Below are 27,547 nucleotides of genomic sequence, written 5' to 3'. Positions count from 1 at the left end.
CTACCTTTAGTGTAACTGTAAGGCATCACAATAGATGCTTCCGAGTAAGACAAAACATTTATCAAACTCTTCGGAAGTCTAGAGCCAGAAAACATTAAAGCATAGATCTATCCATTAGGAACAGATACAGCAACCAGACTTTTTCAGAATGACATCCAAGCCCCGAGAAGTATCTCCTTTAATTGAAGACTGCAAAGATCTTCCTCAGAGGTGTCTTACCTGAGGCCTGTATTAAAACAAACAAAACAACTCTTCCCTCCCCACAAATCACATACACTTTTCAGTTCACTTACTCCCCCTGCTTGTAAGCAAGATGACAGTTGGCTATGCAAGTGATGCGTGAAGAATGTGCAAGCCCTACTCCCATTTTCAAAATATATTACTAAATTAGAGGATACAATCATGTCTTGCGTGCCCCCATATTTTGCAAATCCATCTGAATGAGTTCTGCAGTTCAGAAAGATGAAGACTCACAAACAAAAGAAAAATGTGTCAAAAGAACACTGTTCCACAAACGATACTCATACAGGAAGAGGATTTGCAGCCCTATAACAAGCAGCCTTGCACTGATCTTCTATGACTGAAATCAGCTTCAGTAAATCTTACCACAAACAGAGTTTTATTTGTTCAACAGGCAGAGGAAACACCATAAAACCTGCAACTACATAAAGGACTCTTAAAATTCATGGAATTTTTCTAAACAACATGCTGCTAACGTTGGTAAAGGAAGATAGTAACTGTAACTAACAGCAACAGTTAGGAAATAAATAAACAAATATGCTGGATCACCAGAAAGATCTCTTGGCATGTGTGAGACAGACTTTTCAGACTGTCTCACAGAAAAAAGCCTATGAAGTGAGTTATAGCACCTTCATATTAACTAAAAATTACCCCATGGGAGGGAGGGAGTGAACACTCTCACTGGGACTGATTTCTCTTCCCTGCAGGCTCAACTTAGCCAAAACAACAGTGACAACTCATGTCAGGATATCATTATGGAAAAAGACTTACTCAGGTTTTCTGACCCTGAATAAACAATTGTATATTACCACATGAAAATACTTGCTGGTTTATGTCCACATGCCAAGTCACATGTTCCTAAAGACACAGGTGCCAGGGGTTTATCTCAAGTTTTTAATGCTCCTGCCTCCATGTCTGCTTGCTCTAACTAACGGTCCTCGTTATTTCAACTATTAAAGAAAGTTAACATGTTACAACCTTAAAGTGAACTGAATATAAGCTGGTTTTTTCTGCCACTGGCTGTTGGCAGACAAATAAAACCCAACAGTGAAACAGACTCGCACCCACCTACAGTGGTGCATGCTCTGCTGAGAGCCACACACCAAAGTCAGGGAGAGGATCCACACTTACCTGCCAGGCTGCAACTGAAGTTGAAGTGGTCATGACTGTCTTGCGAAGCTCCTCCAGGACATTTTCTGGAAGTTCTTTGTGAGACTGCAACAGCTGCTTACACTGAACTTGTCTCAAAAGCAAAAACAGAGCCGGGTGCTCAGGGCAACTTTTTAAACCCTAAACCCAAAACAATGTGATATCAGAATTATCATTTCCAACTAACAGAAGATACTTTGATTTTTCCATTTTGGTCTTTACAGAAAACAGCATTGGAAGCATTCTCTGGATGCTCACAACATGGCATTTTCCTCCTACTCTGCACAAAGGAGTGTTCCAGGAATTGACACATGAAAACAGATACTGGTTTTTTCTGTCCTCAAAATACATTTGAAGTCTATCCTAAATTTTGTACATGTCCTACCCTTTCAGAGGTTTCTGAAAGACAGGTAAATGGCAGTCCTCTCATTCTCCTTTGGCTTCACAATTATTACAACTTTTTGGCTAACGGAGGCAAAAACCTCTCTTGTGGCTGTAAGTAACCTTGAGATTGTTCCAAGCAATTTCAGTTCTTCCAGCTAAGGTGCTTTACTCTCACTGGAACAGAAGCACTTTACTAAACATCTCCTGTTCAGTAACAGCAGAAACCTACAGAGTACTTTTTAGGACAAATTCATGCAAAAAAGGAGACAGAAAACTAGCCATCTGTTGCTTCATCCTTCCCAGGCGAAGCATGTGAAGCTTCTGCAAGTCACATTACAAGTTTTTTTAACTTTTCAAATCAATCACAATACTTCTAAGAATTGTAACTCAAACCAGATCCTCTCTAAGAAACAACACTGGTACTTTTCAGCCTGTTTTTTAAAAAAAAAAAAAAATGTTGTCTGAGAGTCCTTAAAAAGCTGCTGCTTTGCAAAGAACGCACGAACATCCAGAGGCTTTCTGAAACACAAAAGAAGCTGCTAATGTTTGCTGCAATTTTCCACCATTAACAAGTGTGGAATCACGTTGCCTGTGTCAAATTGAAAGACTGCAGTGCCTGACTCATCCTCTCCAGTTACACTGCGTTCTGAGAATCCTGGAGTCCAAAACCATCAATGAGAGTCTGAGTATCAGAGAACATAACTCTTGTTTCTTTATAAATTGCAGGCACCAGCTATCTTCTCCCCAAGCAATTTAACTAACAAAACCCAAACAAACCCCACCATAACCTTCCCCCATGGCCAGATACCACCTTGCATGTCTAGAAGTCTTTGATCCTTGCTAATGGTAAGACATGATGGCCAGAAGAGGAAAACACCTCCTCATCAAGCAAAGAGACAAGAAAGTACTTTCCCTAGAAAACCAGCATGTTCAGTGACTTTTTGTTTTGGTGTTTTGTTATTTTTAAACTCTCTTCCCTGTTAATACAGAAATGCCATAAGCAAGGATCACATTTGCATGAGATTAGTCACTTTCCTTAATGAAAGTCAGGGATGCGTGCTGCTGAGTCCTATTGTTTGCTTATCTTTTGTCAAGTCTTCTGTTCTTGAACACATAAAACACACACTTGAGGCTTGTTAACACCCTAGTCCACACTCCCAACTGTGCTGCCTCAAGACTTTTCTAATAAACTTGTAGCATCCACTTGTGGCTCCAAAATGGAGTACCAACACAACAGAGTAGAAGACATTGAAGCCCCCTGCAAGTCTCCTACCTGGACTTCTTGTCTTGAATTTCTGTCATGTTTTGCTTAACACTAGGTTAATGAATAAAAGCAGGAAGGGCAGACTTAGCTTTGTCTCATCATACACTGCTTAGTTCAACTATTAACACAGTTTTCATGCTGCAAACAGACCAAGTATCTTGGGGAGAGGAGAAAATGCTAACTACTATTGCATCTTGTAGCTCTGATGGAGCAGACAGTTGCTAATCCAAAGATTATGTTTTTGTAAATGCACACATACCATGATTTCTGTACAATTGCACCACAATCTGCCAGCATGACGCCATCATACCTTGGTACAAAGAGCTTCAGCTTTTGAGAGTTTACCAGTCTCCTCTAGACTGGTAATAGCTTGACATAGACACCAGTCCTCAAGAGTCTGGATATAATTACGTGGAAGGTTACTTTCTCCAGCTGCAAAACAAGATAAAACACTTAACCAGACTACTGTATATGCTGTAGTGCCATACAATGTCACATGCTCTAGATCTGGTAAACAAGAACGAGGAGTATAAACCTGAAATGGCTTCCTTCATTAGCGGGAATGTTAAGAGACTATAAACTTAAAAGCAAGAAGGGGGGAAAAAAGAATACACCATTTGATTTAACGGTTTGAAAAAAATAAAAATCAAACATGGGATTTTAATTCCAGTTTTCAAAACACTACAGACACTAAGCAAGACTGAGGCTAAAGATACCCCTCTACAGGAAAAGTTACAGAATTCATGAGTACTTTAGCCTTTCCTTGTAAGCAGTGCTCCTGTACTGTAAAACATCCATCCATGCATTTAGGCAGAGTTGAGAAGTGCTATTTTTAAAAAGTATTTGAGGCTTTGGAGGGGAAAGCAACCTGTGTTTAAATAATTAACTGTAGCTGTACATTAAGATTTAGCATTTTTATGTGATAAAGTACAGTTGCAGCTCAAACCACTACTGGGAAATTCTCAGCTTATTTGCAAGTTTCTGAAATTCAGAAGAGTATTGCAAGCTTAGAAGATTTCATTTTTATTTTACTTTTTTCAATCAGAAATCTAGTATAGCTTACTTTTGGCTGAAACTGTAGATAAAAGGGTCATCTCCAGATCGATTCGCTTTGGCTGAGAGCTGTTCAGACAGGCGACAGTGTTTTCAGCATGACAGGCTGCCATTATCACTGCCCAGGCAGCAGGATTATCTAGAAAAGGATTGTTAAAGGCAACTCGTGACCATTCTAAATATGCTGGTCATTCATTTAGAAAGGTCTTTACCAGATTAGGCATAAAAACATAGCCATCAATGAAACCACACACTGTAAATAACAGCAAGAGCAAGGCAAGTAATTCAATCAGACCCTTGCATCAGCTCAGCCCAAGGCAGCTGAGAGCTACTCGCCTCTAAGTAGTAAGATTCTTCAAACTGTAAGACAAAGATGCTGTTTCTAAAGCCAACTAATACATTTTTCACATAACCACTGGTGCGCTAACCTGAAGACGCCAGTTTGTTTCTCAGTACACAGATTAAACTTGACTACCACTTAGTGCTGCATAACAGTGGCAGCAGAAATCTCAAGATGCCATCCACAGCTTTCAGTCACAAAGACTCAGTATTGCCTCACCACTGGCATAAAAGTTATGGTAGTAAGTGCTCACCTCTAGTGTCAGCTAATTCCAGCATCAGCTTTACCCTGACCTAGCCCCATGAGGAGCATCTACGACTGGAAGAGTAGCCTCTGTCCTGAACTGGACCAAGCTCCGCTAAAGATTTCACCCACGCAAATTTTCATCCCAAAGATAATAAATTTGCCAGCAAAATGAAACAACGCTTGAAGATCTAACAAAGTAAAAGGTAAAGCATACAGCTTTTGAATAGTGGTCATACTCTTGTATGTACCTATAGGAAAGTAACTGAAACTTTAAACTTGCAGCCACACTAATGCATCAGAACAAAATTACTGCAGAAGAAACAAAGTTTTGGTATCTCACTAGCAAGTGCAAATTAGCACTTAAAAAAGCCACTAGATTTGCAGTTCATACATTTAATGAAGATCTCCTTTATAGCTCTTAACCAGCATATTGTAGCAGAATATTTCCAATCCAAATTCACAAGCTCGATGGATAAATCTATTCTGCTTGGTGTAGCATACTGACTCTGAGGGAACATGTGCACTTTTTTTTTTTCCTTTTTTGTCTACTATACTACATAATACTTTTCTCCTGCTGAGGGATTAAGAAATTACCCATGTTTTCAGAACCAGCCTTAAAACTCAGTGATTTTTTTTTCTTCTGGTCTGGTTTAATTCCCCGTGTCTAAACATGGAATAACTTAAAATTTCACCAATAAGGATTCTCTCCAAAACATACATCAATAATGTAAAACAATAAAACGACACAAGAAAAACGGATTATTTTTGTTAGCACAATAGTTTTGTTTCTGATGGGTAAACAAAATCAGTAGTGTGTTTGAGAACAAGAGTAACCTGGACAGAGGTGGATTGCCTTCTGAATATTTTTCAGAGGGTTGTTTTTCTCATCTTCTAACATGTGACATCCTGCTGCCAACTGATTCACCGCAATATTCATCAGGACTTCCTATAAAACAGAACATAAAAGTGACTTAACACTATAACATAAGTGATCAGATGGAATTAATTTAAGGCTTGTTTATGGAATTACAAAGTTGAAATCTAAGAAAGCCAAACCTTTTCGAAGTTTACATCAAGTACACAAGCGACCTTTCCTGCAACAGCTCCCCCCTGCAAGATTAAAAAAATTGAATTACCTGACTGATTCTAAACAAAATGTAACGCCAAGATCTTTCTATCTTTGTTAATCAGAAATAAAGTGTTTGCACAATGAGATCTTTTCCTTGCCTACAGTATAATGTTTTATTAAAGAATTAGGAAAAGACATTCAGGATTAGAACTTATCCACACGTTGTGTTTCTAATTTTAACGCCACACAGGAAGGGGTTTGTTTTCAGGTGCTATTTCTGTTTACAAAATTGACATAAATTAAGACAAAGCATATTTATTTGGAGAAGAGCTAATAATGAGCATAAAAGCATCAAGGAAATAACTGGCTACTGCAAAAAGTGAAATGGACTAGATTAACCAAATTGAACGTATGTAAATCCTAATAGATCTTTATATACACACACATGTATAAAACTAAACAAAAAAAAAATTATACACGGTACAGCGTTTTCTTGTTGGAATAATTCTAGCATATTTTTCCTGTTTATTTCAAGAAAATAAAGAAGTGCTACCCCATGAAAGAGGCAAATAACTGGAGACATAACTTCAATACGTACCCGTGCATTGCCCTGTATGTGCTTGCGTACGTAAGCCTTAAATTCTTGTATTAACCAGTGAATGTCCATGTACTGAAGGGTGGGATTTTTTTTTTAGTTAAAAAAAACCTCACTGACTACTCAGGATGTGAACAGCCCACATGTATTACAGCAACGCACTTACTTTTGCCTTTTGTGGTGCATACAGTGGAACTAGTCCAGACAGAAGAGACCAGAGGGCAGGATTATTAGGATTACTGGGAAAAGAAAAAGGATATTAGGCTTTCTGGTTTAGATATGAACCTGGTCTTCCACTACTCAGCTGGCAGTTGCTATAAATCCCAGATCGATCTTTCTTCTACTGAGAAAACATCACAGCGTAGTTGAAAATAGACATGGGTAGTAATTTTAAACAAACAACAAAACATTTAAGTCACATTGCTGGCTAAAGAAATAAAATGTACAATAAGCATATCAATATTCATGGAAAGAAAACAAATAAACTTTAGGACTACAGGTCTTGTCCTCATAGTGTGAGGACACAAATAGAGCAAAAAATTCTAATTGCAGCTGAAGAAAAACAATTTGCATAAATAATAGTTTCCAAAAGCACTTGGAGAGACAGTGAGGTGTGCCTAGCTTAAAGGCACTGATTGAAGTTCCCCCTTTTGAGAATGCTAAGGCTAATCAAAACACACCTAAACACAGACATTTATTTAGCTAATGGAATGAACAGCTTCAGAGGATGTTAAAATGTTAAATAAAAGCCCAAGAGATTTTTCCAAGTTGAAAGTTCTGCTACATATGATGAAAAATGCTTGCACAGAACAGTGGACTGATACAGCTACCAAAGAACCCACCAAAACAAAACCAGAAAACCCCAAACTAGCCATGAAGCTTCTGCCATTTGATCCCATAAATCAGAAAGCAAGCTTCTGTCAGCTAATGCTAAAACCTCAAGTGAGGAAGTCACATTTGAAAAACAATTTATTTTTTTTTTAGAAGAATGCTGCAAGTGAACAGAGGTTTGCTTACTATTCAATGTAATCAAAGCAATATATTTACAAGGCAATCTAAAGAAAAACAAAATACGTACTGGTGTATTGCTCTGCAGACTTCTCTCTGGACCTCCACATTTTTACCTTGCAATGCATAAACACCAGATGCAATCAGGCACGTCTCATAAATCCCATCATCCCTTTTTTCATGCTTCAGTAATTCTTTTAGGGCTGCAGTTGCAAGTGTAGCATCCTGTTTTACCAGTCCCAGTGTGCACAAAGCCTTCAGACTTTCCATAGTAGGTTCCTTTAATGAGCTGCTGAATCAGAGGGAGTGAAGGAAACACTATTTTTCAGCACAAATTTACATACTGTTAACATTAGAAGTACTTGTTACTTCTGGGTCCTCTCGGCCCTGTGCATCATGTATGGTACACAGAATTAACAGTCTCTCACTGTGGGACAGTGGATTAAGCTAGGTCAGTACCCTTGAGGTCTCAGGATACAGGAAACAGCAGTGGTTACGTGCCGTTTCAGCACTCAGGTTTACAAGGAATAACTACTTGGCAAGACTCCAACACATTAATTGCCCTTCAGCAGCAGCCATAAAATGAATGGTAAGAGACTATGTGTAACACTGACAACTATTTTCTTTTCTTGAAGACATCTGTACTTCTAACTAGTATCAAACCTGAGCTGTAGTGTGCCTATTTACAGCTTTACAACAGAAATCCAGGAAGGAAAAAGCTGGGAATAAGCCTGCTGCATAAAACTGCTCTTTCTGAGAACAGGGATGTTTATGCCTTATTGTCATGAAGACTGGTTCCAACGTAAGGTCGTTTGAGCATGCTTTCCACCATCTATTAGTTTTAGTATCACTATCTGCTGCACTGTTCCATTCATTTCACTATGAGAGGCAGTTTAACCTCATATCAATAGTATTCCAAGCTTTATTTGAGACATACTAGATAGAGTTACTTTTTTTCCCCCAGCAAATTATTCTGGTGAAAACAGTAAGCTCAGTATAACCAACCAAAATCAATGACCTTAACTGATGTACTAGCTGAAGGGGTTCTTACAACAAGGACAACTCAATAAACTGCAGTACTGAACAGAGGCAAGTATCGAAACAGAGCATAGCAACACCAATTTGGAGTTACTTCACTGTAATGTCCTACATGTAACTACATAACGAAGTGCTACTTACTTTCACTTATCAGGCTCCTCATCAAGCTTCTGATGACTACTTTTGCCTTCAAAAAGACAAGAATGTAAACTTCCCATCTATGTTTTGTTTTCAGTCCATAGCAAGAAAAACTTCTAAGAGCTGTTAAAGCTGATAAACTTGAATCGACAGCACCATGTATGTTATCTGGTGCAAAAGGGATGCCCTTCAACAAGTGAGAAGCGGGATTCTATCATATTAGCTATAAAGACACCTGCTTAAAATCTCTGTGCCAAGCTGGCTGTGAGAAAAGAAGAAAGGCAGCTTCTTATTCAAAGTCCTACCGGGCTCTTCATGTCATCTAGCATCAATTCCATTCAATAAAGACATCTGTCTATTGGACTAGAATACACCATTTTTGTTCTTATTACTGAAATCCACCATATACCTTTGAAGCACTGTGCTTCCCATTCAGATCTAGCCGTATACACTGCCGTGTTACTTCCCTAAACGATTTACTTTTTTTTTTCCCTTTAAACACAACTGTAATCTAGAAAATTCTCATTGTTGATGTTTATGACAAAAATAGAAGTCGGCAGTGATTAATGGGATGCAGGTAGTACCAAGTTCCTAGCTAGCTAATGATCAGTTACTCAGGATTTAGTGTACTATGACATGGACCTTCACTAATTCAGTAACTTCAGGAGTCTGCTGGCAAAATGGAGACCGCATAGCCATTACGGGAGTTCTCTACCGACAGAGAGTTGACCCTGAGAGGCTGAAATGTTAGCTCTTAATCCATAGCTACCAGGAGACTAACAACAATGCATGGGCTTTTAGCCTCCACAGCTCTTAAAAACAATAAAATCAAACAACTTTCACGACTTAAGAGAACAACTGATACAGATCTATTTCTTTTCATGGGGAAGCTATAAGACTGTCTTTGTCCATGGCGCTTGGAACGCAACTGTTCTGGACATTTCTGACTATTTAAACTGAAGTTGTTTTCATTAGTCATCTAGATTTCTTACAGCTAAAGAGCAAAAATATTGCCTAGCGCTTTGGACAACGACAGGTATCTTAGAAGATAAACCTATTAAAAATGCCATTCAAGGATATTAGACATCTAAACAGCCCACTAACCCTTCCATTCCATACTGCTTTATAAATATGCAAGATCAGACAGGCCACAAACCAAAACAGATCTATCACATAAAGAAGCTCAGAAAAACACGGCATTCACTCCCACTTTTGTTCTGCAACACAAAAAGAAAATATCCACTTGACATACTCAAAGAAGTAAATTTCAGGATTCAGCATTACAATGAAATATCATATACTGATTATTATTCCCTCCACTCACCATTTAAACAGCAGTGTCTTTGCAGCATCCACTTTGTTCTGTTTATACTCTATTATTGCCAAGGCAGTCAGGATATGTGCTTTACTTTGTTCAGACTCAGCAACAGACAAGGCTTTTTCATAGGCTGGTAAAAATTTAATAGTCAAAATTGAAATAGGAGAAAAAAATGTTTATAAAGCCTCTACAAAGGCATGATATTAGAACACATGCCGGGGGGGGGGGGGGGGCTTTGGTTTCAGGTTCACTGTATTTTCACACCTCAAACCATAGGCAGAAGACAAAAAAGTTGACTAAGACTTTGGAAGTAATTGTGGGCTAGGAAACATCAAATTTACAGGGCTGTTTAGGGCCCGGGAGTTGTTCAGTATGTAGCAAGTGGAACCAAAACTGAAAAGCAGTATTGTAATATCCAGAAAAAGCCTGAAAGAACACACATGTATAAATACTCCCCTATGACAGTTTATTTATGAAATAGTGCTTTAGATGGGCACACATCACTCCAATTAAAAACTAAGGGTTATTTAAAATGCTAAGCTGGCTGTTTGTTTGCGAGTGCTTACGCTTCCACACTGACAATTCAGTATAGCCTTTTGTGGAGTCTCACATCTTAGCAGTGCAGAACACAACAATACAGCACTTATATTTATCACTAAAGCTAAAGGGCTTTGAACAACACATTAATGTCCTACCCAGAACTGATTTTTCCAGAAAAGCCACTCAATTTGAGAACAAGGGAAGCTAAGAGCCTAACAGCTTAATGGACAAGAATTAAACACTTGATGAAATGTAGCTTCCTTTTGTACATTTGAATAGTTCAGCACCCTGCTAAACAGCCTGATCAAAATAGTTGTGGAATTTGTACTTATGCATTCGGACCGAAACAGTGAAATAAACTTAACTACAGCTAGGCTGGTCAGACAAATTTTGTCAAGATTAATCTCAAGAGGTGCCCCATAATGTGTTAATTAGGCAGATGCTTACCTTTGATACTTTCTTCTAAGAGTCCTTTCTTGAAGTAGGCTAATGCTATCCCTACGATGCTATCAAAGTCAGTTAGGGGTGTTGACATGTAAACCTCAATGGCCTTCTCACACTGACCCAGGGCACTGTAAAAACAACAGTCACAGGTATGAAGGATGTAGCAATAGCTGCTACAATTCAGAGGACCTGTCCCTACAGAGCAGTATCTTCTTTTCCTTAGCAATTGTAAGCAGACACCTGGAAAAGAACAAGATTAGGTCTCCACCCTCCTTCTGTTAGTTACAGCAGTTACTTTCTCCAACTACCTGTTGCATGAAGAATAATTGATATGAAAAAGTTCTCCCTACTGCATGAAAGCTGTAAGAATGTCACTTAATGATCAGCACAGTGGAGTGGGCAAAACGGCAAAGAAACATGAAAAAAGCAAATCAAAGTATGCACACACACTGGCAATTGGATATACAGACAGAAATACAGCATTCTTGTTCTAAGACCACTATGGCAGAAATTATACAGAACTGTGTTTATGAGAAGTAGTTATTAGTTACTGGAGCTTTGTTCTTGTAGAAATTGCATATAGGAATCACCACACATAAAGCCTGGATATGAGACTACAGAATACTGAAGAGTTATTTCTAAAATCCTCCTTGCAGTTAAATAATGAATTATCACATCATCACAGCCTAGAAATTCCAGTGTCACATACAGAAACTTAACAATATATGAAGTTTCCCTAGAGAGCTGACCAATATCTAACTAGCAGAGCTTGAGCTATCTCCTATCAAAGAGAAGCTTGAAAGTCTTCATCCGTTCAGACTTGTGTCCTGCTGTGCTGGTTTAGGCTGGGGTGGAGCTGGTTTTCTTCACAGCAGCTAGCATGGGCTGTATTTTGGATTTGTGCTGGAAACAGTGTCAGTAATTGAGGGATGTTTCAGTTATTGCTGAGCAGGGCTTACAGAGCACTAAGGCCTTTCCTGCTCCTCACCTCACCCCACCAGCGAGTAGGCTGGGGGGGGCACAAGAAGCTGTAAGGGGACACAGCTGGGACAGCTGACCCCAACTGACCAAAGGGATATTCCATACCATAAGGTGTCATGCTCAGCAGATAAAGGTGGGGGAAGAATGAAAGGGGGAGGTTTGGAGTGATGGCATTTGCCTTCCCAAGTCACCGTTGGGCGCGATGCAGCCCTGCTTTCCTGGGGACGGCTGAGCAGCTGCCTGCCCATGGGAAGCGGTGAGTTAATTCCTTGGTTTGCTTTGCTTCTGTGCATGGCTTTTGCTTTACTTAGTTTGTCTTTATATCATTTTCTCACTTTTACTCTTCCAGTTCTCTCCCCTATCCCAATGGGGGAGAGTGAGCGAGCTGCTGTGTGATGCTTAGTTGCTGGCTGGGGTTAAACCATGACACCTGCGTTCCCTCAGAACCAGAAGTGAAGGAAACATGGAATTGTGAGTAGGACTGCAGAAGACAGGATTATCAGAAGAAAGATTACATACATGTATACAACACCCCAACCCCCATGCTTCAGGTTGTACAAGTCAATAGATATTCAAAGGGCAGGTAGAAGGGGTTTCTAATAAACCCGAAGCAGCTATTTTATCTGGACTAATCCTACTACATATCTCAAGTGTGGAGACTGTAGAAGAACCAATTCATTCTGGAGACCATAAAAAGTTACATTGTGTAGATTATGTTAAGGCAGGTAAGTACATCAAGCTAAGGGTAAGGGAATCACTTATATGTGAAGATATATCTACATATGTGACACTGTGAACATACCACAATTCCTTGGTTTTGTTTTTTTTTTAATACAGTAACCATTTCTGGAGCACATACAAAATTCAGTCAAAATTGTCTACAGTTAAGAATGACATTTAATAGATTATTTTTAGCAACCACCTTTCACCATTTAGCTTCATCTGTGTTTTGCACCACTGCATTCACTACATCCAAAGCTGAAGTTAGGGGCTGGGAAGGTATGTCAACAAACACTTACCACAATGATCTGCCATAGTTTTGCATTGCTGTATTGTATTTCTCAGTATCTTCAGAGTTTTTCAGCAATGAAGCTGCCCTGAAAATAACCACAATTAAGATAATTACCATCTGACTGTAACACGCATACTTTGACAATAGTTCTCAAAGCAGAATGGACAAATGTTTTATGCAGAAGCTTTCCTACGTAATTAAGCACAAACAGAGGCTATTTTAACATTTTAATGCATCAGCAAACATGTTCACCAGACATGATTTCCTTCTCCGCCTCCCTTTACCATGTGAAGGGAGGTTAAAAAAACAAAGACCAACCACCTCCATTAATTAGAATGGAGTAGAGATCAAAAGTAAAACCAAGTTACCAACCCTCAAAACATCACTTAAATCCCATAGAGTGCATTAGCTATATGTCCTAGTAAGACACCAAAGCCTTGGAACGCCTTTGTACCTCCAGTTCTGTGTTCTGCATTTCCAAGTTTGATGTAAGAACATCCCCACACCTCCCCTTACAGTATGCTTAGTTGAAATGTACTATTGAATTGAAAAGTAAGGTTTACTAAAGGAAAAGAAAAACCCTTAAGTTTTTCAGCTGGTGTATGGAAAAAGATGTCAAAGAGCTCCTATCAGTAAACTTTCCAAGGGTGTACAGTTTACCTCTCATAAGCATCTGCTGCCTGCCTTTTTAGATGCAGATACTCGTTCAAATAACCAAGCATTATGAAAGCTGATGCATCGTCTGGATTTCTTTCTAGAAAATCAGAATTGACAATATAGGAGAACATGATCAGAAAGAGCTGTGAAAAAGCATTACAAAAACATTGCTACATTGATGCTACAGTGTATGTATATATACAAAACACTTTGCCAAGTGCTTCTGTTAGTTGCTCACTGGAATAATTTTGACAGGCTGCAGGCAAATACAGAAGAGATATGAAGACTCACAATATGACATCAGGTTAGCTCAAAAACGTTTACAACTAAATTAAATTTAAGTCTTTAGCATATTTTAAGTTTTTCAGCATGCAGTGGTTTGAGGTTTTTGTAATGAAATAGGAAACTATTCAACTTATATTGACTCCAGTAAAATACCATCAGAATCTTCTAGTTTCTTTTGAACACTACAACCTTGAAATGCTTATTAATAGCTACGGCATAGATTTGTCAGCTGTCATCTCATCTCAGACTTCTAACCTTTTTTCCCAGACTAGGAAGGATCATGTAGGTCCCTCCTGCAGTCTGTATAAGAACAGGGATTACACAAAGGAAGTCTCACATTTGTCTCGTTTTAAGTGCTTGCACTTTTATTTTGTAGCTCTCAAAAAACAGAAAGAGGTTACTAAAAGATGTATTTACAGTAACATATGCAGATTAAAGAGAATCTGCATTTGCTCAATCTACCTTCCAGGTAAGACATACACAAGGTAGTCCAACAGGGAAGCCACGTTGGCTTGGAACCATGCCCAAGAACACGATCTGTTTTCTGTTGAAGGTTGAGATAATCACATGCTTGAGGTGACAAGAGTTACACAGCATCAAGGAGAAGGCTTCTGCCAGACATGATGGCACAAGGGAAGAGAAGCTAGCATCTATCTGTGCCTATGCATACAGACACACCCAAAAGAAGTCTGATAGTGAATGTGATAACAAGAATAACAAGGCTCTGGCCCCTATTTTGATCAGATTTTTTGAAAAAAAAAATAATCTGCTGGAATGAGTAGGTAGACAGAACTCACAGCAATTTCATCTTTGTGCGATAATAAAAATCAGTGCCCCACTTACCCTGTTTTGGTTACTTCCTTTACAGCTCAAAAGCCTCTCCCCAACCCTGCCAGATCACTCATTGACAGAACTAGTACAGGTGTATCAGTTAGGCTTAACAGGTTATTGAAGTATTTAAACTACCTACCTGTATATTTGCTCAAGACCACCTGGGCTGCTGGAATAGCATTCATTTCAACAATGTTGTATGTATAGAGTTCAGTGTTTCTGTTGCTTTTATCCTGCAGTGTTGAACATACCCAGTGGGCATAGCCTTTTGCTCCCTCAGTCTCAAGAAAAAAAACAAAAAAAGCCCCAAAATAGGAGTCACGTAACATGTTCAAGCAACAGCAAAATAATTAAAGATTATAATAATTCTGTGTTTTAAGGCAGAGTCTTGGCTAAAAATCTGCATTGGTGTTAGCAGAACAAAACACCAAACTGAATTCCTCCACACACAGTTTTCAATTCTCCTTTGGGCAAAGAGAATTCTCACATTAACATATCATCTGCTGAATCACTGGAGGGATGACAGACAAAAAAAGCTATAAGAGAATGTAAAGTCCCATGCTTTCTTATTACTCAGGGTACTGGCAATATCCTTGTTCGCTCCTGGAATAGTTGTGCCTTTGATCTCTGTCCAATTCTGTGGAGCACCAAGAATGTTTTTCATGACTTACGGAGCTGATTTCTTGGACCATTTGGACTACAGCACTGAATAAAATAACTACCTGCTATTCAGTGCCAGCATAAGCCAGGAATACCACCAAAGAAGTCAGACAATATCATCTGGAACATGACCATAACTGTTTCACCACTCAAGACTTGCCTGTTTTTTTAAAAATAAACCACCTAAGTAGAGAGATTAGATATGCAGAAACTTCTGGACAATACAACTGTTACTTACATGCATACTGAGTTCAGTTGTGTGCCTGAAGAGATCCATAGTATCATAGCTGCCTACTGACTCTGCAATAAGAGCCTACAAAGAAGCAAAAGTTGCTGTGGTCAAGTACTTTAAAAATTATGATACTGACAAAAATCTCAGCACACATTAACGTCAGGGACATCTTAAGCATTTAATATGAAGCTTTCTTTCCCTCACACTGTCCAGGAAACATTGGTTTTAGCAATAAAATGAACACAATTAAAGGGAGCACAAGCAATTATCAGTGTATCAATAGCTGAAACTTAAGAAGTCTTCTGCTGCTACTTTGCATTCTTCAGGACAAAAACTGTGTGTGTGCTAGCACGATGTACAATAACATTTGTCAGGAGCTTAATTTCAAAACATTATGGTGCTAGCTCTTCCCTAGAATCCAGTTTCAATTAGACATCATTAGCAAGTACACAGCATTGGATTTTGAAGTGATCCTTATAAGCATGAGTCACAAGATTTCTACTGTTCACGGATGGCCTAGATACCAGTGGGAGCATATCCAACCTTCTGGTAGGGTCAGGAAGGGACTTCCCGGGAAGTAAGAACTGTTTTTGGCCCAGGTACATTAGAGACTTGCTCTTTCCAACAGTGGTATTAGAGCAGGGTCTGAGAAGACAGTTATGCAGTGCCATGTTACGAGCTAGTGGTACAGCTGAAGCTGAAATAACTAGCACCTCTGAAGACTGTGCTTTGTTGACAATGCTCAATAAAAGCTTCAGAGCACAAACAATGACTGGTTTTTTAATAGCTAGTTTCTTAGAGAACTCACAATATCAACCAGAAAAACATTATATAGAGATATCTCATGAATGTAGCTTTCATAGTATTACCACTATGGAAACAAAGGGTCCTATCCGCCCTGAAGGGAAGCAGAAGCTCCCTTTACTTAAAACATTTAATTTTCAGGAACATGATTAAGTGCCAATTATCAGGATGGAGCCCAAGTCCTCTCTTCGACCAACAACTGCTTTTGGTGCCCAGTTTTATCATTTTTTTGACATCTTACCTGCCCAATCCAACACAGTAAATAAGAAGGCTCCAGAGACTGGGCTATCTTGAAGGCTTCATGAGCTTGCTGCAGAACCAAAGATAACAGTGCTATTGAACTGTCTCGCATGGTAACAAAGCACTTTTGAGTATACACCAGTATTGACATGCAGTAGTATTGGAAGATATTTCATGGAGAAAATTAGGTCACTACTAAAAAAAAAATTACTGTACCACATAGAACAATGCATTGTCCAGAGAAATAAATCAGTTTAGTCTTATTTACAAAAAAACCCTAAAACAAACAAACACACACACACCCCCCAATCTTTACAAGATTGAAGTTTCCCTCCCTTCCAAATATACTTCCTTCTCATAATAATAAAAGAGTTCAGCAGCTAGATTAATGCTTGGAACAATCACTATTTTAAAATCAAGAGTCTTGGAGGATCCAGTTTTGGAAATCTGCTTTTCCTTCATGTAAACAGTTAAACAAAGACCTTTTCAAAATAAGAAAACTGATTACCACCCACAAGTCATCTTCCCCTAATGAACTGCATTATGTTTAGATTTCCTCCCTCAGTGTGGCACAATGTGAACAAAGTCTAAGCAGCAAGCAGTCTGTAGTACCAAGTTATTTTTGATTAAAAGTAATTCTGACCATCACATTTCAAATTAAACAAAATTTCTGTAATTCTGACCAGCAAATAGGACACGATGCAGTTTTAGCTGCATGAATACTCTGGACTTAAGTACACTTAAGATGTACTCTAATTTTTCTCCAGACATTCTGAAGGTTACACAAAATTACAGCAAATCATAAATCTGCTGATAAGCAGGAAGTAGCTATCTATGGGAAACTCAAAAACCAGAAGTTCAGTTTATGAACCTCCAAATAAAAAGTTCTTGGTCAAACCTGCTGTGCACTGGTTTGACTAACCACTTCTCAGTCTTTCCAATTTTCATTCCATCTAGTTGCCTGGAAAGCAACCTTGCTGATTCAGCAGAACTTCACATATACTTATTCCCTCTAGAACAAGTATTTAACTTATTTGCATGCCTCAGGCAAGGTACAGGTGCCAATTTAATTTCTTTCAAAGGAAGCAAATTTCTTGAATCTAAGAGGGACAATCTTCACTGGGTGCCCACACTTCCACCCCTGTATACTCACTTGAAAACAACAAATGGAAAACTGTATCTGAGGATGGGAAAGAGAGTTACCTCAATGTTTCCAGTTGCCAGATACAATACCCCCAGATTGGTCCAGGCAACAACATTCTAGACAGAACAAATAAAGTTAAAATGAATGTATCATTACTATACTCCAAAATAACACTGCATCGGGGCAGTTTTAAATGCCCACTTGAAACAGATGGCAGCTGCCTACAGCACTTACAATTTGCTCAGCTTGAACAGATTTGATGAACGAATGTTGAGCAAGAGCATAATTCCCAATAGCTGAGGGGGGAAAGAAAAAAGAGCTAAAGCTAACTGAATTTCATAAACACCATTACTCAAGTTGCCTTCTAATTTAGCGTATTACAGAACTAGGGGTTTTGCTGAAGACTTACCGCTACAGGAAGCAACGACACCAAGTGCATTCCAATAAAGATGATTTTTGCTGTCAAGCCTCACAGCTTTTTTGAGACACTGGAAGAAAATCAAATGTGAATTATAATCACTAGAAGAACAAAAATTAGGACTTTATGCATTTACTTACTTAGATATTGAGGACAGAGCATATACATACAAGCCCTAATACCAATTTAAATTTTAAAGAATGTAACAGGAAAAACCACCAATACCTGTAAAGACTTCTCTAGCAGTTCACTGATCTCATTCATATCAGTGCCCACTGCTGTGAGGTGCTCTGCTTGTCGATAAAAATTTATTCCAAGATCACACCATATGCTAGGCAAAGGCATCAATTTTAAAGCTCTGCCGTAACACCTACAGAAACATGAATCACAGAAGCGTTATCCCAGGCCTCTCTGCGTGAAGAGCACAACGCTGAAAAAACATTCAAAAGAGGGCTTAAAAACCTAAACCAAGCAAACATGCACAACTACAAAAAAAAAACAGACAAGAGAAGAAGGCAAATTAAAGCAATTAACGCATTTTCATTCAGACAGTTATATTGACAGAATCTATCCTGGTCTAAAGGCAGTCCACAGTGCCCATCACTTGTGAAGCCGCAGATTATGCATTAAATCAAAGCTCTGTCTGTTGCAATACACACGTTTTTACTCAGAACAAGTATCAGTCATTTTTACAGTTAATCAGACCTCCCCTAGGAAGTATTTGACTTCACCTATCGTGGTTGAGATTTACTAAGCAGCTGCATTTCCTGCCTTCCACATCCAACGGCACAGAGGCAGTCACAGAAGAAGCTACAGAAATACTACAAATGTATTCCCCCATCATGAGCTTCCAGGGCCAGAAACAAGGAATTTCCTCTTCCAACATACTCTAGACCCCATACCTAGGGCAAGAATTGGTAACATTTTCGTAAGGAAGTAGTGCAGACAGAAAGCTTAAAGTATTTTAGTAGTCCCGAAAGAATTAGAAACTATTGCAACCACTTCATTCAAAGAGGCACAATTTGTTGAACGACAGGCAGGATGTAGCCATGCTCTGCAGACAGAAACAAAGAGCAGGTGCTAGAAGAGTGTTCACAGCCACTGTGGCAATCCAGGAAACATACCCCAAAAGGAGTAGTGCAATTTGGAAGAAGCATGAATCTATTTACCACCTTGCTAATCTTTGCTTGATAGGCAGGTGTTGACAGACCAGCTTGTCTTTCATTTTCTGGAAATGAAATAGTCTAGAATACTTGAGACTCTATAATCTTGAGCTGCACACAAGCTCTTGATAAAAAAAAAAAATATTACCTTCCTCCCAATCTGAGCAGCTTAATTTTCTTCAGAATCTGTTTGCCTGCATTTTGACCCAGAAGGTATCCTGGAACTTGAATGTTCACTTTGGTTGGTGAAATAACATGCACGCTAGTACAGGTATCTCCCAGCAGTTTCCAAAGGCAAGATACATCAGGACGGTACTTTGCTGCTCTGTAATTAATGGCATAGAAAACATGCACAACACCCATTCAGACACTTCAGTATCTTGCCCTAAAAGAAAGTTCACCACTTTGAATCAACAAGCTGTGGATTTTTGTGGGTTTTTTTGTTGTTTTCCTCCTGTTCAAGATATAGGTCTAAAAGGTCAAAAATAACCAACAAAAGAGAAACTACAAAAGATCAATGTATCCTAACTTTGTTGGGACTAAGAGCCAGTTCTGAAAATCTGCTATTATCAACATGTCAGCTGATGACACCCACTCTTGCATTTCAGAGCATTAACATGTTATATTAACAAGACATGACTCATTTGCAGAAACCCGATGGACCTTAGCCTATAACAGCAGCTATCCCAAGGTTTAATTTAGGACACTAAAGCATTCTCTATGAGATGCAAAAAAAAAAGAGACTGAGAGAGGGATCCACCATTTTTGATAGAAACGCCCTCCTCCCAGCCCCATATATACAGTACTACTGGAGGGAATTGTGTGTCATTTCACACTTGGTTAAAAGGAAATGCCTTTGCATCTTCAAACAGAAACTGCGGAGCTCTGTAACTACCGCTCATTATCCAAACCATTTTCAATAAGTTTGAAATTACTTCTAGATTAGAAGTAAGTAATTTCATTACTTCTACATTAGAAGCCTGGTCCATTTGATTTGGTTTAACTGAAAATCCTCAAACACTTAACTCTTATACTTCCACCTGTCAACCCACAATTCCAGTAGAAATGAAGTAACTGAATATTTGGTACTAACCTTGTAAAAAATTCAAGAGCCTGGTCTATGTAATCCACAGCCTTCCTGTCAAGATAGTCATCAAGGGCTGATCTTGCCAGCATGAGATAGCACTCACCAAGTCCTGAGAATAAGAGAAAATATTCTATATGAAAAGAGATGCTGTTATGAAATGCTTGATAAAGGAGGTGTGGTGGTAGGGCAGAAGCCTGCTCAGTATTCTGCATGATACAAAGATTTATACGCTGCACAGGTTATGCCAAAATCAAAAAGACCCACAGTGCTCACAACAGAGACTTTGCTTTTAACCTATTCTATCAAGCTTCAACTCTAGAATAATTTGTATATTAAATTAAACATAATTAATTATAAAAAACATAGTATTTAAGCTTTGGGTTTCTCCTCAAGTATTAAGTAAAGCCCTCATGAGAAATCTGCTCTGCATTGTTGAGTTTTTGACAAATATACCACCTTCCAGTTCACATGAGTCAAAAATCATTGCCATAACACCAAAAGAAGAACGTCAAGGTAGGCAAAAAGGGAACCCTTCTTTGAAGAAGACTTGAAACCAACATTAATCCTATTTATGTAAGGTTTTACTTCATACAGTGTAGTGCGTCTGTCTTAGAGGGAGTTACTTCTCCCTGCAGCAGCTCTCCTAGTGCTGTGCTTTGTAGTGGTAGCTAGAAAGGTGTGGGAACACAACAGTGTTTTGGCATCTGCCAAGCAGTGCTCACACAGCATGAAAGATGTCCCTCCAGCATCCTCTCTCACCAGTAGGTTGGGAGCTGGCACGATCTTGGGTGGGGACACAGCCAGGACAGCTGACTGAAGCTGACCAAAGGGATATTCTGTACATGTGACATTTGCTCAGCAATAAACGCTAAGAGAAAGGAGGCAGCGGGGCCAGCAGTGACATTAATTATTATGATGTTCACCTACTGGAGCAACTGCTAAGGGTACTGCAACCCTACTTCCTGGGAAGTATCTGGACATCGCCTGCCGATGGGAAGCAGGGAATACATCTTTTATTTTCCTTTGCTTCTGCACATGGCCTTTACTTTTGCCTTACTAAACTTCCTCTATCTTGACCCATGAGTTTATTCCATCTTATTTTCTCCCTCACCCCAATTCTGCTGAGGAGGGGAGTGCTAGAGTGGCTTGGTGGGCATCTGGCATCCAGCCAAGGTCAACTCAACACATACACAAATAAATCTAACTGTTAAAAATGAACTGAATCTAACATCATGATTTCCAGCATTTTGGAACCAATAAAATAACTGCTTGTTTTATACTCTTTGCTGGAATAGTAGTGATTCTGTCTGGCGTTAAGTCACTGGCCATGAGTACTATTAATTCTCAGTACTACTTTCACAGTTGTGAAGCTACCTTCCTCATGCTATCTTACCCTGTACCTATTCCAAACTACTAATCACAGTAGTCATGTTTTGCAAGCATCTTTATCTTGCCCCCACCAGCTATTTGCCTTGAACACACAGAAGTCCCAAGATCACGAGCTTCTCAGATGTCAAGAAGCTCTGTAATCTAAAAACAACATTGATTTTATTCCCCAAAATTATGTATTAAAAGATATGCTGGAGCAGAGGCAGAAAAAAATCGTAACATTTAGTAACACACAAACAACAAAAAAAATCAAAAAGATGTATTCAAGTCACATCACTATAGTTATTCTCTCACCTACCAGGAGACTATGATTCCAGCAACTCCATGCAGAAACCGTCTAAACTAACCAGAACAGCACCAAAAGAACACTGATTAATCTTTCAGAGTTCTTTATTTTCAAAATTATTTTTTCAGACTTTCAGGTCCACAAAAGACACCATATGAGACTAAACATTAAGGTCACTAAGAAGGTGAAGACTGTTTTCAGCCTCAAAGTAGGATCTGGAGCTAACAAAACGGAGATTAGGATGTCAGAGATTATGACAGAAGGTTTAGGAGACTTTAAGAAAAGAGTAAGTATAGAGGCAACTGCAAGGGGGGAAACCTTGATACCATGTGTGTATGTCCTCTCTGAGCATATTATTCTAAGCAATGCTGTCAATTGTCAGCTACAGACACTGAAAAAGCCATATACACATGCACACTTCTATACAACACCTTTACAAACTGCTGCTGCAGTCAGCTGTTGCCTTCTTGCCCCACAACTATTAAAACTGCCTATGTGCAATACTCTCCAACTCCACCACAGAGCTTTTGCCATGTCACTTCAGTCTGGCAAACTCCAAGTGACAAAATTACGAGAAGGTGGAGGGACAGCCACCCTGTAGCCCTTTCAGATGAAACGCTTACTGTTGCAATTATAACCCAACAGTTCTGACTTAAAATAATTGCTTACATTTACTCGAAAAAATCTAAAGACTTTACACACAACAAAAGAACACTCCGTAACTTAAATTCATACCAGTACCAAGCAGTAAACAGCATCTATTTCAGATAGATAGATGTATGAGGTGAGAATGACTGAAGACTAAGTGGCACAGAGAATGTGAACCAAATGGTTTGGTTCTACCAGAATGTTACAGGCTCCCAATATTATACCTCTTGAGAATCGCAGTTCTATCACCAGAAAGGAGTCTCAGTTCTCCCATTTCTCTCTGCTCCCAGCTGTATACTTGCCACCTCTAACACCTGTGAGACTTCTTGGGGTACTTCCCTGCTATTTTTCATCACTTGAGAAAGCTCAGAGGGGTCTGAATCACTAGGGCTAATATATAAAGCAAGAATACACGATCAGGAGCAGCAGACAATTAGTACAGCCCATCTCTTTGAAATGGTAGCCTGGCTCCATTGCCTGCTGAGCCAGTGTTTGGCTGCTTAGGTGAAACTGTGGCACTGTTAGCTTGCTTCCTCTATCTGTCTTTGATTCTTCTACCCATTTGGCTTGGTAGCTACACAGGAGTAACTACTTTTCATACCTACTTAAAAGAGAAATAATCACTTCCATGCATGATGATTTAAGAGCTTGCCAGATATTCACAGGCTACTACATACTAACTTTCATGCAGGGGATCACAGTGCTCTACACACCTGAAATCCAACCCTATCCTTCCATGCAGGAAAATCACAATACACCAAGATCTGCTCCACAAGACTGAAGCACTACAACGTGCAGAGGGAGAAATTAAAATTACCTTTCAGTGCAGGCACATAGTCTTCTGTCTTCTTTAAGATCTGCTGATAGGTAGCTATAGCATTCTCGTATTTGCCTAGAATCTGTTCAACGGCTGCAGCTTTGTAAACACTGTACACAAGCGCTGGGTTCAGCTCACTTGCCTTCCTGAAGGATTTCAGAGCTGTTGCATAGCTACCTCTGCTCAAGTAAGCCTCCCCTAGAGACTCCCAGCAGTTGGCATCCTTTGGATCAGCTCTCAGGGCTGCCTGCAAACTGCAAGTATCAAGATATAAATTTATCTAAATAAAAGGTGATATAAGTAAGTTAACATAAACAAATTATTCCCTTGCATTAAATGTTCTCAGGACACAATTATACAGAACTTTAAACACTGTACAGTAGCATTCTCATCTTCAGAGCACATTATACAAATTAGATGTTGTACCCAGTCTTGGCTCATTATTCAGTGCTGTACAGTGCTTGTCTATGCCTGTCACCAGGCTTGTCAGTATGGAACACTGCTACGCTGAAAAGACTACATTGTGCTAATTCTGGAACTGAAGACAGGACACAGCTTGCTCAGACTCATTTCCCATTGTTTAGTTCAAGCCATTCCATAATCAGCTAACTTATTTTCAAAACCTGCTAAGATCAAAGGCCACTTTACTGGGGTTTAGAGAAATTGATAGAAATTTATAGAAAATTACTTAAAACACCAGTTCACTTACTCAGCCACTGCTTGTGATGGCTGACCAGTTCTCAAGTAGTAAAGTCCACGATGAAGCCAGGCCCATTTTGCTGTACCAGGACTCGCTTTTTCAGTTACCTCATTCAGGATTGACAGAGCGGTGTCCTAACAAGGCGCCAATGCCAGGTTAGTAAACATACATATGTGCAAAGATTAAGTTCTTGTTACAGAATACTCTTGATCCAGCAAATTGTTAAACTGTCCAACCTGTTAATTACTGCATTGAAACAATGTTACAGGGGCTTTTTAAAGCTGGCAGATTAGAGGAAGAAATTATCATATCCAAACACATGATTATTTCTTATGCACCTGTCTTTGCAAAGAGACAGTAGCTTCTGGAAGTTTTGTAGAGTTTTTTTTTTTTTTACACTAAAGAAGGGTACAAATATTTGCAGCAAATAGACAGACTGACTTTCCAGATGTTCAAATGCTGTCTGTCAAAGTATGGATTGCCTTCTTGCTCTGTAATATCACAGGCTAAGAACTTTTTATACAATGCTATATAAGAAATATTTTTTAAATGTTCTGATGACCTTGGATGCTTTTCATGAAAGCAGCAAGGTGGAGGATGGAGAGAAGTGGCCCGAGTTAAACATGAAAAGAAAACCAACTTTCTCTTCATGGTCCCTACGGAAAAAAATCCTTCATCTGACTCACATATGCGATGACTGCAATGTTATGCTTGGTTCCCCTATCCTTCTCCCCAGGTAGATTTCAAATGGAATTGAAGCATAAAACTGAAGCAGGTCCAACTGCGAAAGCAGCTAAGCAATGACAGAACATTTGTTTTCAGATCTTAAACTCAAATACAGTGGAAACCTGAAGTGATTCCTAAAAGAGCAGGATTAACAGAAAAACAAAACAGCAGTAATCCAAAGCCCTGAATGTACAATACCGTGTCTCCAAGTTCCACACTTAAGTCTACAGCTGCTATTCCAGATTCTTCATCAGTTCCATCCAGCTCAAAAGCCCTTTTATAGCAACCACGAGCTCTACTTTTGTCTCCAGCAATATCTCTGTAGTAGTTACCTAAATAATGAAAGGCACTTCCCAAGTATCTGTCCAATTTTGCAGCCTATAAGAAAATATGAACACAATATGAAACAGCATTTTAAAGGACTATACTGACAGACAGGTCCAGTGATAACTACTTGTTCAATCTCTGCTTATCAACTTATTTAAGCTTCTTCAGTGATACATCTGAGTAGTCAAACCTTAAGATGTCAGAGGTTACTGGAGTTTAAATATTTGCAAATCTGTTACAAAACTCATGACACAAAGTATTTTGTACATGAAATACTAAAAAGCTAGTTGAGCTTGCTACATGCCATCATTTTCACATTCTATGCCATTTCGATCACTACGCTCATACTCTTACAGCATTATATCGCAATTAACTCCAGCATTTTCTAAAGTTTAAGTTCCTTTTTAGATACACTTGGCAGATTTGTTTATACTTAAGAAACCCACAGCCCCCTCACAGCAAACAGCTTTGATAATAATCAAAAAACCTCACATAAAACAGTTTAGAACCAAAAGTATTGTTCACTTCAACTACATTCTCCAGTATACTCTGCTGTTACCAAAGTGCAAACTGCAGGCAATGATTTGAGTTGCCAACACTTATCATGAAGTTATACGGCGAGTTTACAATGTCTACAGCCTTATTTTGCATATTTCCATGTCCCCAATAAAGATATCAGACCAAATCTTTTGGATTCATATTCTTACCTATGTTCAGAGAAAAAGCCACAACCACCAAGAACCCAAAGATGAGGAAAAGCATGTGAATTGCAGGGTTTTGCAGACTTACTCCCTTGGACAGGCATTGAGACTCTTAACACCATTCTCATAATTTCTTCCTCACTTTTTTCAAATTTGAATTCTGCCTTCCCCATTTCAAAATGTCTTCAAAGATCTACACTGGTCATCTAGAAGCCTCAACTTTAAAAATCTCAAGGACAGAAGATTCAGAGAATCACCACTACATTTGGCTAAATCAAAGGCCTCAAGAATTAGGTGGAAGAGTAAAACAGAAGCAGAGAGATCCCAGGTAACTGCACAGCTCCCTGCAATGCCTTTCTGCACAACTGAACTTGGTTTACAGGCTCTGGAGGCTTATAAATGGTAACAAGCAGAATATTCAAGTCTGTCACTCCAGTCAGTGTATTTTCCATATTTGTTTCTGATATGTAAAACACTAATCCCACACAAATAGTTAAAGCAGCTTTTACCTTCAAGAACTGAGTAAGCGCTTTTCCTTTTTTTGTCTCATCACTCATGAACCAGTATGTGAGCCCCAGGTACTGATGATACTCTGCAATTTCGGCCTTTCTTTCAATAGCATTTAGAAAACTAAATAAAAAGAACAGAGGTCAGATCAGACAAATTCTCAGAAGTTGCAAAACACTGATTCTATTCTCCCGACATTTCCCTGTTGGAGGAAGGAATAAATAAATCTACCTGCTTTCTGCCTGTTCATAGTTCTTTTGGGAGTAATGGATGAAACCCTGTAGAGCATGGGACTCAGCCAGATCAGGGTGGGACAACAGAAGCTCTTGTGAAACCTGCAAAAGGATGTCGTTCTTCTCTAGTTACTTCCATGAAACCAAAAATTCTATTTTGCTTACAGGAATGACAATACAGCACTAACCTTTGAAGCCTGATCCAGTAAACCTTTGTTTAGATAAGCCTGACCTCTGACAGCCAAAACCACTGGATCGCTGCTTGCATCCACAATCTAGAAAACCAGGTAATAGACACAACGAAGTTATTCTCTCCCCAGATTATGAAATCAAAGGTGTCAAAGTAGGCAGACTGTATGAAGATACAAGACAAGAAATCATGTAGATAGAATACCCTTCCGAAGCCTTAGACAGAATAATTTTGATGGAGAACAGGTAGAAGATTGTAGAGAGCAAGGACAAAAGTACAGAAGTCTGAACAGTGAAGAAACTGTGAGACAAAAAAAAAAAAAAAAAAGAGGGAAAGCAATTTCTGCTTAAAGCTTAATCATTCAATCTTAAAGGTAATATGCTCTTGTTCTTTACTAATGACAAATGAATGAAAAACATCGCGAACAGGATTGTAACTATAACTCAAATTAAGATGAATAAAATCCATAGAACCAGCAAGAACCCAGCAGCACTGAGCAAGACCAGACAAGGTCAAAAGTGACAGCTTCCAAAATTAGTGTTGTGAGTGAAAAAAAGAGTTGTAGCAAAGACTAAAAAAAAACCAAAAAACAAACAGAGAAGGATGGAGTGCTTGGATTACTCCATAGTTGGTTGTTGTCTAAACTACACAATGTAAACAGATGGCAAGGGGAGAAATACACA

General features: G+C 39.0%; 1 protein-coding gene across 3 annotated transcripts in view; it reads right to left on the bottom strand.

Annotated features, from left to right (window-relative positions):
- Window positions 1-27,547, bottom strand: part of SKIC3 (SKI3 subunit of superkiller complex) — a 51,211-nt gene that overhangs the window by 7,854 nt on the left and 15,810 nt on the right. For 2 of the 3 annotated variants that reach the window (XM_055699252.1, XM_055699253.1), the window contains exons 13-38: window positions 26,863-26,949; window positions 26,673-26,776; window positions 26,444-26,564; window positions 25,105-25,284; window positions 24,190-24,314; window positions 23,481-23,734; window positions 20,347-20,449; window positions 19,402-19,578; window positions 18,316-18,460; window positions 18,082-18,160; window positions 17,907-17,968; window positions 17,732-17,788; window positions 16,530-16,598; window positions 15,491-15,565; window positions 14,732-14,873; window positions 13,480-13,573; window positions 12,827-12,904; window positions 10,830-10,954; window positions 9,849-9,972; window positions 7,419-7,640; window positions 6,507-6,579; window positions 5,733-5,786; window positions 5,511-5,622; window positions 4,101-4,229; window positions 3,348-3,469; window positions 1,372-1,530 (exon numbers count right to left, since the gene is read on the bottom strand). In XM_055699252.1, coding sequence (XP_055555227.1) covers window positions 1,372-1,530; window positions 3,348-3,469; window positions 4,101-4,229; window positions 5,511-5,622; window positions 5,733-5,786; window positions 6,507-6,579; window positions 7,419-7,640; window positions 9,849-9,972; window positions 10,830-10,954; window positions 12,827-12,904; window positions 13,480-13,573; window positions 14,732-14,873; window positions 15,491-15,565; window positions 16,530-16,598; window positions 17,732-17,788; window positions 17,907-17,968; window positions 18,082-18,160; window positions 18,316-18,460; window positions 19,402-19,578; window positions 20,347-20,449; window positions 23,481-23,734; window positions 24,190-24,314; window positions 25,105-25,284; window positions 26,444-26,564; window positions 26,673-26,776; window positions 26,863-26,949 — 3,072 coding nt within the window. The remainder of the gene's footprint in view (window positions 1-1,371; window positions 1,531-3,347; window positions 3,470-4,100; window positions 4,230-5,510; window positions 5,623-5,732; window positions 5,787-6,506; window positions 6,580-7,418; window positions 7,641-9,848; window positions 9,973-10,829; window positions 10,955-12,826; window positions 12,905-13,479; window positions 13,574-14,731; window positions 14,874-15,490; window positions 15,566-16,529; window positions 16,599-17,731; window positions 17,789-17,906; window positions 17,969-18,081; window positions 18,161-18,315; window positions 18,461-19,401; window positions 19,579-20,346; window positions 20,450-23,480; window positions 23,735-24,189; window positions 24,315-25,104; window positions 25,285-26,443; window positions 26,565-26,672; window positions 26,777-26,862; window positions 26,950-27,547) is intronic. The other variant, XM_055699254.1, reaches the window with a different exon arrangement.

This window comes from Falco cherrug, chromosome Z (genome assembly GCF_023634085.1).
Source record: "Falco cherrug isolate bFalChe1 chromosome Z, bFalChe1.pri, whole genome shotgun sequence".
Taxonomy (NCBI): Eukaryota; Metazoa; Chordata; class Aves; order Falconiformes; family Falconidae; genus Falco; species Falco cherrug.
This window is presented reverse-complemented; position numbering and strand designations above follow the sequence as displayed.